This window comes from Sphaerodactylus townsendi, linkage group LG07 (genome assembly GCF_021028975.2).
Source record: "Sphaerodactylus townsendi isolate TG3544 linkage group LG07, MPM_Stown_v2.3, whole genome shotgun sequence".
NCBI lineage: Eukaryota > Metazoa > Chordata > Lepidosauria > Squamata > Sphaerodactylidae > Sphaerodactylus > Sphaerodactylus townsendi.
This window is the reverse complement of record NC_059431.1, coordinates 68,596,428-68,609,191: the sequence shown is the minus strand read 5'-3', so window position 1 is coordinate 68,609,191 and position 12,764 is coordinate 68,596,428. Positions and strand designations below refer to the sequence as shown.

General features: G+C 39.9%; 1 protein-coding gene across 7 annotated transcripts in view; it reads right to left on the bottom strand.

Annotated features, from left to right (window-relative positions):
* FANCC (FA complementation group C) overlaps positions 1-12,764 on the bottom strand; it is a 91,688-nt gene that overhangs the window by 68,059 nt on the left and 10,865 nt on the right. For 6 of the 7 annotated variants that reach the window (XM_048503448.1, XM_048503450.1, XM_048503449.1 and 3 more), the window contains one exon: positions 2,737-2,910. In XM_048503448.1, the coding sequence (XP_048359405.1) occupies positions 2,737-2,901 (165 nt within the window). In that variant the 5' untranslated portion in view covers positions 2,902-2,910. Of the gene's footprint in view, positions 1-2,736; positions 2,911-12,764 lie in introns of those variants that run through there. The other variant, XM_048503452.1, reaches the window with a different exon arrangement.

Here is a 12,764-nt window from a genome sequence, read left to right as displayed (position 1 = left end):
TATGTCAGCAATATTGTTATATATTGTTACTTTGTATATCATTGGATGTTGGTATTATACATCTTTTACAAATTTGTAGTAAATTACAAATTAATCTTTAAAAATATGCAACCCAGAATAAGTTACCACATGATATATTAGATTACTTTACTCATAAAATCCAAAGAATACAATCTTAATAGAACATAGAAAAAGCTGCTCACAACAGAAGAACGAGAAATACAGATATTCCAAAATTTACCTACTAGCATAAGTTAAAAAGAAAGAACTTGGAAACCTAAAACGAGTGCTGCAAGAGAAGCAAATAAGGTATTATTGGAAAATTCCCTTTGCTTAAGAAACATTTTTGACAAAAAGCAGAAAAAAGAACAAAAAACAAGCTCAACAACTTTCACAACAATTTTAGCAGATGATAAGAGTTCAAAGCTTGGAACCAGGAGATAGAGAAGCGACATCCAGAGAAGAGGAAAGACCAATAAAGGAAAGAAAAAAGAAGAGAGAAAAATAAACTCCCACTTCAAACCTCTTCCAGACAACTAAAATGAAAAGAAAAATAAAAAAACTAGTGCAAACAGTCAGTCCAGACAGTGCGAACAGTCAGTCAAGTGTGATACTGCCTACCAAGGAGTGGGGGAAAGTGTCAGTTCTCAAAGTCTGATTTGTGTGTGGTTTCCTGGGAGATAAAGTGGGCAATCTGGTAAGAAGATAATCTTCTTCTTCTGTGCTTGACCTCTGATGGACTGGCAGCTAAATTATCAGATCCAGCCAGAAGTTCCTACTGCCTGCAAACTGTCATGGCAAGGCTGAGCACCAGGATCCCTGGTTTAATGTCCCTATACCTAAAATGAAAGCTAACTCAGACTTTGAAGACCAGCCAGCCCTTCTCTATAAAGCAGACACAAGATATCTGAAATATGTGAAATGGAAACAAATGCAGATCTAATAATTTTAAGCCACTCTGGAGGTGAGTATGCATCTAGCAGGAATGTACAAATAACAAAAGAGAAATATGGGAAGCCACAGTCCCAAAATTACGCTCCTATCATATCTTACAGGAGTAAGCGGGAAGGTCAAGCAATTGTAACTGTGGACACCAAACTGTCTACACACACACACACACGCCCTGCCAGATATATATAAAATAAGTTCCTTTGACACTCAAATAAACTCTTATGTTCACCAAGATGATAGCAACTTAGGACACAGTTAAGAGCCATGTAAGGTGGACCAAAAAGGAGTTGGTAATGTTTTTGTGCCTGCCTGAGACTGCAACAGCAGGGGAGAAAGGAATGCAAACATTTGGGAGGTCACTACTTTCAACCTGATTTAGGTAGGACAAGCAGTAAAGTTAGTAACTCCTCTGTAACTGTGGCATTCTCTTTTGTAAGTGAAATAAGACTTTTATGAACAGGACTAAATCTATACAAGATGGAATTTTAATATATGAAGAAACACTAAAAAGTTAACGTATGTTTTTAATCTTATGTTGATCACCCAGTTTTCATAATGGAAAGGATTAAGTGAAATAAATAAAATGAATTATTCAAGAGATAATCGTTCCTACAACATCCTACAAATTTATTAAGATATGAGGGGGAACCACAGTACAAAGAAGTCCTGAAGCTTCTATTTACTACATCACATCATACTTAGTTACAGCCTGAAATTTGACACTAAAGCTTCACAACCTAAACAACATTTAACCAAATGGAAAGCAGTTTGCAATAAAAATAGTACATAATGGAGTTTATAAACACTGTTAGACAATTTTTCCATTTTTGTAGCTTTACTGCCTAATAAGTGAAGATTTTTAAAAATAAGGCTTTTAAAATGGTACTATTGCAATAACATGGAAGCAGAAGAAAAGATAACCATTTCACACTGGTGCAATAAATTCTTCAGAATACTTTCACGTATTGGGCTAGTCCTAGACTTTTGGAGGCCAAACACAGAAAGTCTGTTTGCATCCTTGCTTCATAATTCAGTGCACAAACATCATGTTAAATGAAAGAACTTTCAGTTTCACAAGCATTTAAGCAATCAGATTTATAACCCTTTTTTCTGCAGCTCACATGATATCTGACAATTACAATACTATTTTGAAACACTGCTCATGTTTCATACTACTAAGTGCTATGATGGTAAAATGCAGTCATGATAATTTATTACATACAAATATAGAAAACTATTCTAAGAGCTTCTAATTCATCTTCTGAAATGATTAAGAATTCAGTGGCAATAATAAAAATCATGCATAAGCAAACAGAAATATTTGCTTGTGATCCAATGGCAGTGCAGAACACTTCTTTGTGTGCTCTAGCAGTGTGGTTAGTGTGTCAAGACTCTTTAAGATTTAAGAGATCATTTATAATTTTGTATGTAAAGGTCTCTAAATAATTCAATTTATGACCTGAAAACTAGGATCAGAAAACCAGAATCAGATACCTGTTTATTTTAAAGTATTTTTAAAAGGTTACTGTGTTGGGTACGAAGTCTCATGTGAGAACATAAGCGATCAAGAAGAAACAGCTCCTTTCACAATAAATCAGGAACACAGGAAACACATTCCTGTTTGCATTACCTGTGGCTGTTTCCCCAATTTGCTTCTGTGATCCAGCAATACATTAGGTCAATACTACAAGGCTCTCTGCTACTGTTAGCTTTCTGAAATGTGGGGTGGACAATGTTTCTGCAACAGTCTTCAAAACAGTTCATTCTTCCAGTTAATTCACTTACCGTATGTTTCAAAGCCCCATAAATCTGCAGTAGAAATTCCTGTAATTCAGGCAAGTGAAGGCAGACATCTTGCTGAGATTCTGGAATGGTGATTTGACCCCACTCAAGAGCTTTGTGCAGCCAAAACTCAAAGTTTGATTTTGTGATTCCAGAGTCTTCAGCCATCTTTATCACCTTGAGGAGAAAACAGAATTCTCATTTGATGAAGCTCTTCTCTTAAGGAAACCTTTGCTATTGTTCAATGCAAGACAAGCTGCAGAAATTAAAATCTGTGTAGATTGCAAGATTCATCAAGTACACTATAAACTTACAAAAGAAACAACACTGTGTATTATGGGTACAGAAAAATGCACCGGTATACACAATATCTAACATGTGGGAAACAAATGTGCAGTCAGAATCCGGCTTTATAAATGAAAGAAACTCTTGGGCCACAATACTTCACCCAGAACCCACATGTTTGGAACAGTACTATTGCTAATTCCCAGCATTAGAAAATGTGAAGTCTTAATAAATCACCATATTCCCTGTAAGGTACCTCTTGGAACACTATGTATTACTACAGGAGCCTCAGAATTCAACCATAAATTAGTACACACTTCATGCAAAGAGAATGTACTTCTTACTTCCTTGAAATTGGAAACCTGTCAGTCTATCTCTTTCCCTATTAATACAGTCCAAGAAGTTACTATATTCAGGTTCTTTCTCTATATTTCCACAACATGAATTTGTCAGAACATGTGTAAATGTTTATATGAGCAAAATCTAAATGACAGCTGGACCCTCCTTCTAACAGGTGCCGTGCGCAGACTAGGACTGAGTGCACAGCTTGTACCGTGTGCAAACCTGATAAGGTGAGGGCACCTGATTGGTACCACTTTTGTATATAGTTAGCACAGACAGCACTGTGACGTGTGCCTGAAAACACCTGTGGTCTGGCAAAGCACTTTGTCAGTAGATAGCAACAAATAGAACTGCACTGGTGACTGTCTGTCAGTTCTTGTCTACATTGTATCCTGCAGGGTGGTCTACTCCGAGTAAATCCGCTGCTTCAACAGAATTCAGCTCATCATTAGATGTGAAATGACATGCTGAAGTCACTATGAAAAGCTGCTTTGGGCATTCTGGGCTATCTTGAGAATATTCCATTACAAGGATCATATTACTAAAGCCCAGAAAACTTCCAAATGGATGCCAGAAAAGTAGAACTGGTGACCACATGTGAACCTTAAGAAAATAGAAAAACGGTGCTACCACATTTGGCCTACTAAAATGTGTATCACCATTCATGACCACCCCCTGCAAAAAAAAAAAAAAAGAATCAAATAGAATGTCTAGAATATCATAATCTCCAGTTTGCTCACTCTTTTCCTCACAATGGGAAATTCAATCAGAACTGTGCTTGTTCAGACAGGCACAAAAGGAACCCATATGATAGGCAGGTAGTATGAGGCCACTGGGCTGGCCAGGTCAGACACAAATACTATGCGAGCCTGACCTTGTATAGACAGTATATCAGTACTTCTTACTCTCCCTCCCCCCCCCAAAAAAACCTTTCACTGGCATAATAAACAATACAGATTAGTAGTGAGTACTTCTTACTTGCTGCACGTCACACAGCCATTCCAAGTCAGCATCCAGATGCAGCCACCTCACAACAGTGGCCTAGCCTTGACAGTCCAAGAACTAGGATGTTACTGAATCCCCACACTTTACCCCTAGGCTCCACACTCAGATTAATTTTACATAGTCTCTTTTTCATGCAGCAGTTTACTATGACCAGTATTTCACTTGAGTCTTCTACAACATATTGCTAAAAATGTGCTTATATGAATGAATAATGGCATAATGAATATATACAATACAAATTAGATTAAAATCTGTTTAGACATACAGTAAATAGGAATTAAAAAACATTAAGCCATTAGATTAAAATTATGTCTAGTAAAAATTTGGGAACATTCAGTAATAACAGCGCACAAAAATCTGGCTGTTGGTTCGAGTATAGCAGTTGAGTTACTGTCTAGTAAGAACAAAGTTTTGACAACATCTGTAGAGTTGCATAAACCAGCCATAAGAGGATTGAGTAATTTTTCCCGCTCAGAGTCATACAAGGGACAGTGATGAAGAACATGATGAACAGTTTCCTCCAGACCAAGAATGCAGCTACAGGTTCTATCAGTAGTTAAAAGATGGAATTCTCTGTTATATAGTCTAGTGGAGGGAAGAACATTACATCTGGCCAGGGTGACCGCTTGTCTCAAGTTAGGATCATGTAGGAGATGAAGATAGCTGGCTGTGATGCAGAAACGGGGCAAGATACTCAAATGAATTGGACAGCAAACTTTGTTTGCTTGGGCCATCAATTTTTGTGACTCCTGCTCAAAAAGTCTTTGCTTTATTAGGCCGTTTCCGCACAGCCTCCCTGTTGCCTCCACGCCGGCGAGAATTCCGGCGGCGTGGAGGCGAAGGCCGCTCATGCGATGCCAGCGCCGCAGCAGAGGCCGGGTAAGGGCAGGCGACTATGCCGCGCGACGCCCTCTTCCTGGTTCCCACTCATGCCCGTCGTCGCCTGCTGACGTCCCGAAGCCCATGCCTTTGCCCAGGGTCGGAGGACAGCGGCGGGCTTCGACGGCCAGCAGGCGACGACGGGGACAAGGTGAGTGGGACGGGCCAGGGAGACAGCGTGTTCCCGGTGGCGCGGTTTGTACCGCGCCGCCGGGAAGACGCTTTCCCCCCAACAACAACCCTTTAAAGGGTTGTTGTTTAGGGCGGCCTGACGCCGCCCGGGGGGGGAGGGAAGCGCAGTCAGGTCGGCGCTGCTGCGTTGCAGCAGCGCCGCCTGTGCGAACAGCGGCCTGGGGGCGGCGTTTTTACAGCCACCAGGCCGTCGTTTTTGGCCCATGCGGAAAGGGCCTCAGATGGTATATATCGTTGGCAGTCATCAGTAGTAGAGAATCCAATGACAAGGCCAGGGCTTGCAGTTTAGTGTCTATGAAGGCCCACCACTCCGTTGAATACAGGAAGGTGAAAGCATTGGATGTGAAGCTGAGCTCCCCGTTGGAGAAGCGAATACGTAACCAGAACCTGAAAGTACGACACCAAGCTTTGGTTTCCATCAGATGCGGGCCTGCTTCCAAACACAGGGCAGCGTAGGGCACCGAACGTGGGTTCCAAAAATCTTATATAGGAACCTAGATGGAATTTGCTCAATTTCAATGTTCCATGGTTGTATCCACAACAGGCTGCCATAAAGAAGCTGTTGACAAACTTTGGTATTAAATACCTTTTAAGCTGCTGAATGTGCTTATACATAAAAGGAGAACCAAAATTCCTTATTAGTAGTACAGTTCAGCTTTGTTGGCATCAAAGCCTTACATAAATAATTTTTAAAATAAAAAACAGTAGTCCCAGGGGTCCTGTGACCAAATATCTCTTGAATAGCCACTGGATTATTGGCAAGAGAGGCTTATAGGAACTTTGCTGTATATGACATTTTAGTAGTAAATGAGCATAAAAACCAGTGAGAAAATCCCTTTTTTCTATTTCTTCATTGTACCTTTCTAACAAACCTGCACACTTCCCAAGAGGCCAAGAAAAACCATGATTTCACTCATTCCATGTATACCACTAAAAGGATTAGAAAATCTGCCACTCTCCTGGAAAAAAACAAAGTATTTTTCTATGTACTCAACATGAAGAAATTAAGTAAGAACTAAAGACACTACATTTCAAGATCTATTTAAACAGAGCAGTGCTTAAAATACCTAAATCAACACCTAAACCCACTCAACCTCTATGGCATGAGATGAGAGGAAAAATCACCTGAATTACCAAGGTAGCCATAAAACCAGTTTCAAAAACCTCAGCTTGAAGTCATCATACTTACTATTTCTATGAAAATATTTATGGGACTGATATTTCAGCTGCTCTGTTATGAGGACTAGAAAGTAAAAAGGAAAAAAAAAACAATTTTTGAAGTCCCCATAGGGGAAAGCGAAGATACATCACAAAAATTGAGATCGGCTCAGTTGATGCAAAAGTGCTGAAAGGTCAGTGAAAGCCAACCAACATTGGCTCCACCCCCAAGAACGCCCCCTCCATGTCAACACAGCCCAGGGCAGTGCAGGAACACCAACGCAGAGCTGGGCACTGGAACTGTGTCCCAGGGCCCCACAGTGGCCAGCTGCTGGCATAAGCCTATGCTGTCTCCAGAAGGGGATTTGCCCCCTCCTCTGGATTAGGCTGCCCATGTCTAATTCTACTTCATCATTCAGTATCGCCTCCTCCCATTGTGGTTTTGTTGCGTACATTGATGTGTTAAGTTACAGATGACTTATGGTGACCCTGTGGGGTTTTCAAGGCAAGATTAGATTTTCCATTGCCTGCCTCTGCATAGAGGCCCTGGAGTTCCTTGGTGATCTTCCTTCCAAATATGGACCAGGGCTGATTCTATTTAGTTTGGAGACTGAGAACTCGTTGACATAACCACTTCGTGATTGATCAGGCTCTATTTGCCAACCCAGATGTCATCCCACACAGGACAAGCCATGTATCTGAATCCTTCATTATATACATGCAGCAATAATAGAGCATCTGAACTGTTCTCACACCATTACAAAATACCCTAATGTTGAGTCACATGCCACTTTGAGCCTTTTGGAAAAAGGGCAGGATAAAAATGTACCAGATAGATAATGAAGAACAATGTACAAAATCATTGTTTTTCCAAAATGAACTATTCAAACAATACTAGCTGGCAGTGTTACCCTGCATGTTTGCTTCTGCAGCTATGTAATGAATGCCACATTTGTGGCATATCAAGTACTACAAAGAAATTATAGGACCTCTGGCACCCTTTCTTCCAAAGAATGTGAACCAGTCCTGAAGTTCTCACCACTCAGGAATACAGACTGCAAAACAACAGAATGTTGTTGATGTGGCTGCAGCAGCTGAAAAGGCACCATCAGATCAGGTTTGCCTGACCCATCAGACTGTAACAGAATTTGTTAGCATAAATTATAGTTGGGAAAGGTCCGAATAGCATTGCTACTAAGAAGCTATTCTTGGTAGTTTATTTTCAGCTACAATTCAGTTGTTCCAATTACTTTCTACACTGCTGTGAATGTAGATCCTTTATTTTCCAAACTCTTCTTCCTATTATATTTCACACTGCTACAAAACTACCACCGGCTTGGGCATTCTTGGCTTATAATTTTATTCAAATTATTCTGACTGCTTCCTGGGAGAGAACAAAATAAAGCCTTGCTACTGCTGACTCAGAACCTCTCAAACACTTGTTGCTCAAACTGGGGAACCCTGCAGAGTTTAGGCATGGGGTATTTGTTACAACCTTCAGACTCTGTAAGCAGCATTTCTAACATGGAACGGATTAACTTTATTCTGGCAAGTGAGCTATCTGGATTAGTGTCTGAGAGAAACAATTAAATCAGTAACTTTTGTTAACAGAACTGAAGTGGTGTCTTATAGTACACCTGTGGGTTTTTTTGAAAAAGGCAGAAGCAAACATGCAGGGTAACACTGCCAACTAGTATTGTTTGAACAGTTCATTATGGAAAACAATGATTTTGTACAGTGTTTCATATATTAATTTAGTTACATAATGAAAACTCAGGTGAATGGAGTAAATACTCATAGGAACACACCATATCAAACTGGCAAACGGCGCATCCAAAGCCTACAGAAATTATTAAGAGAGATTTTGTTGGAGATGGGAGAATCACATACTACAACCTAAGTAATACATATTTCAGAGGCCATTTCCTTTATTTAAATACATTTAAATAGGTATATATATACACACACACATATGATACATTTTCAGTTTTTATTCTATCTCCATTTAATGCCATTACCACTAATCAATTAACTTTGTATATGAAGAGAATTGGGGGGAGGGGGATTTGAGAAACAGAAAAATGAAGGTAGTAAACCAGAATGGTCTAATTAGATCAGTTAAGAGATTACCAAACAAAAGCATCTAGTCTATATTGCGTAAACTATGAAGCGTACATTTCACATTGCCATACGTTCCCAAACCCTAAATACACAGAACCATCTTTCATACAAATTATAATATCTGTTGCTGAACAACTTGATAGCTTTTATGGTTATTTCAATATAATACAAATAATTTCCAAGTATATGCAAAAGTAGCAGTAGACCAACCCTTCTGAAACTACACATATCTATATGATACCTTGTTCAATGTTCATACCAGCAACTGGTCATTCCATTTCTGTGCCAACACCATTATCACTACAATAACCAACTGATGTTGAGCAAGAGAGAGCCCCTTTAGTCAGTTTCATAAGAAGGGACATACAAGTGCCATATCAGCAAGGAAAGTGGTGTGCTGCTGCATTCTTCCTGCCCCAGAAATCTGCACCATTTCAGGTAAGAACTCTATTTTACTATTTAAAAATAATTTAATTGGTTAACCAGTTATGAAGGTAGAAAGCAGCAGGGGAGAAGGGAGATCCAGTGTTCTGCAGAGAATACCATGTGTATGTTTATCTACATACTGGGCAGAAATAATGGGAGTTTGCTCACAAGGAGCTCTTGACTCTCAAAGACAAGGTTTGTTCTCTTGAAAATTGTATTGCTGACCTGGAGAAGCTAAGGCAATGAAAGAGGTTTGGAAACAAGATCTTCAAGGATTTTCCAGAACAGTCATACCCCTGTGCTGACAGCCCTTCTGATGTTGTTGAGAGTCTTTGTTGGGGTGACTTGAGTACTGGGGGATGGGATGTTCTGACAGTCTTGAGGTTGGAGTGTTCCTAGAACTGACCTATGGTGGACCAGAGGGACCCTGTTTGGAAAACAGTGGCATTTCTATCCCACCTACCCCCAGCCATGCCAGCACAGCAATTTGCAATAGCAGGCCTAGGCAACACCAGCACTTCCGGTGCTCAGCTTCATGGGTAAGTACCCCTTCTGCCAGTGCATTTGCCCCTTTTGCCAGCAGGGTAGGTGCCCCCACCTGCACAGGGTTTCTCCAGCTCCAGAGGGGACTTTGCCCCCCCCCCCAGATTGGTTTGTAAGTATCTTTTCTGAGAACTTTCCAAAGAAATTGAAAGAGTTTATACTTAGTAACTGTGTCCGGGCGCGGCCGGGGCTCCTGCCACCCCGCACCCGGACTTGCGCGTTCGGGCGGGCAGGCGGGCACCTTGCCGGCCGGCTGAAATGTTAACACAACCACGGGAGAAGCAGGCGGTGAGGTGAAGCAGAACCGGGTCAAAGAGGCGACGGGGAAGCAGAACGAAGGCTTGGCGGCGCGCAGGGAGAACGCACAGGGCTGTAGCCTCGGCCATGCGCAGAGTGCAGCTGAGCCCAATCAGCTTGGCTTGGAGTGGCCTCAGCTGGGGAGATGGAGGGGTTTGAGAGCCGGAAGGGCATTTAAGGCTGGAAGCAACGACACACGGGAGCTGCCGCTGCAGCGGAGTGCAGGGAAGGGACTTGTTAGTGGCAGTGGAAAAGTCGAGGGAGTGGCCAGGTTGGGCCGGATGGGCAGGCCAAAGACAGCTCAGCCCGGGGAACTGACTCTAGCTCAGTGAGGTAACTGGGCAGGGCATGCCAGCCCTTTGGAGAGTGGGTCCAGCTGGCAGTGAGGCAACTGCAGCAGATCCATTTACCGGCACTCATAGGGTTTGCAAGGGAAGGCTGTGAAGCCAGGGACGGGCTGCCTACAACAACAGGCGCCCTGTGGGCTAAACTATTTCTTGGCCCATCGGGCCAATTGGAAAAAGACACCTCTGGAAAGGCAAGCCCCCAGGAAAGGGAGGGTGGGAAGGAGCCACAGCCTGAGAGCCCTGGGTGGGGAGTGGAAGCGCCACAAACAGCAATAATAACAGTACTGCTGTTTAATAACAGCAGCCAGAGTAACAATGACAACCAGTTGGAAAACTGATGTAGATATCCAAATACAGAAATTCGGGAGGAAAAAGTAAAAGTGTGCTACAACTAACTTTGTAAATAGACAAAGCAGAAGTTTTTTTTTTTTTTTCTATATTTGGGTATAGAATTAAGAACTAAGAACAACAACTTATTTGAAGATAACTATGGGAAAACTTGGCAGAAAATTCAGCAAGACTTAGATAAGTGGAAGGGGCTACTCTTGTCATTATCTGGGAGAATTGCAGTAATTAAGAATAACGTGCTTCCGAAACTAATGTATTATTACCAGAACTTACCAGTAATATTATCGGACAAAATATTCCAGAAGTGGAAAACAATCAATCACAACCATAGCGGAACGGTAAAGAAACAGAATTAAATATTTTACAAATGATCAAAAAAAACTTCTATGGAGGTTTTGCACCTCCAGATCTGAAACTATATTACTAAGCATGTGCAGTTACGCGGATGAAAGAAATGGATAGAATTAAAAACACCAATCTACTTTACATTATTAGAGGGATATAATCTATAATAGAGGCTGGCACTCCATCTTTTATTTCCCATAGAACGCTAATAAAACCTTAACAACTTCTTAATACACACTTGATTAGGAAAAGCACTAGCCAGGATATGGCTAAGATATAAAAAATTGGTTTCCATTTAAAAGCATCCCACTATGGATCTCCAGAATAGAATCCTTAAAATTAAAGGAATTCAGCAATGCAGATAAATGGGAAACGCACAAGGATTTCTATTAAAAAATGGCAAATTCAACAATTAACTTGAAAGACAGAGAAGAGATAACAATTCAAGGAAAAATGCCACTGGTTCCACCACATTCAATTAAAAGAAACATATATAAAAAAAAAGATTCAGGAAAGAGGTTTTCAGATAAAAAAGAATGAGTTTGAAAGAGCCGATGTTAGATGACAATAAGAAAATAATTCAAAAATATATAATTTGTTGTTAAACTATAAAACAGAACAAGAGAACATAAGTGATAACATGATAATTTGGGCACAGGACATATGTGGAAGCCATTAAAACATAACAACAGATGAATGGGAAAAATGTGGAGGAATAATGCTGTTCTAATGCTATAATGGACCTACGGTGAAAATATTAAAAAAATATACCATCAGCTGGTACCATACTCCAGTTAAATTGCATAAAATGAAAAGTATGAACAACGACAAATGTTGGAGGTGCAAAAGAAAAAACGGGAACGCTTTTACATATGTGGTGGGAATGTGAAATAATAAAAAAATATTGGGAAGAGATACTAATTAGCCTCATTGAAGTAATTTTAAAACCAAATTACAATGGAAAGCAGAAATTTTCTCCTGGGTTTATTTAAAACAATAAAACAATAGTTCTAAATAACAACTCTGTTCATATGTATTTAATCACCACGGCAAGAATGGAAATTGCAAAATTCTGAAAGAACCACATCCCCCCCCAACGGAAGACTGGAATATGAAGATTGTATCAAGTAATGGAGGCGATAAATTAACCTGCATGTTAAAGGATAACCCAGAAAAATTTAAAAAAAAAACATGGAAATTATATGTTGATTATCTAGAGAAAATGTTAAATTGAAAACTGAAAAAGTAATCTAAATATGTAATTATAAATACCTGGTCGATGTTACTCTGTCCTTATCTGGATAAAACCTGACTCTTTGTATTTAAAGGAAAGCAAAAGAAAATGACTAAGAGAGACAACAAACAAAAAAACAAGGCAAACAATGAGAAGATTGCACTATATATATAGGGTCTATAGAGTTTTAAGATTAAACAGGATTAAGAATAATTACAAGAGTTAATGATAAGAAATAAGAGTAAATGAGAGATAAAAGCATAAAATGGAGATTTGTACTAAAAGATGTCTATATTATTTTTGTAAAAGAATGTTATTCGTCAGATAATTGAAAGATGTTTTTGCCTGAAGATATAGGAATTAAGAATAGGGAGGCAGGAGAAAGAACCAGTAGAGAGATGGCAATATTTCAGAAAACTTTGGAGAGTCAGAGCAAGATGATTAAAGGAGAGAAAAAATTAAAAAACAAAAATAAGGAAAAGGAAGAAGAAAAGAATAAAAATAACTGG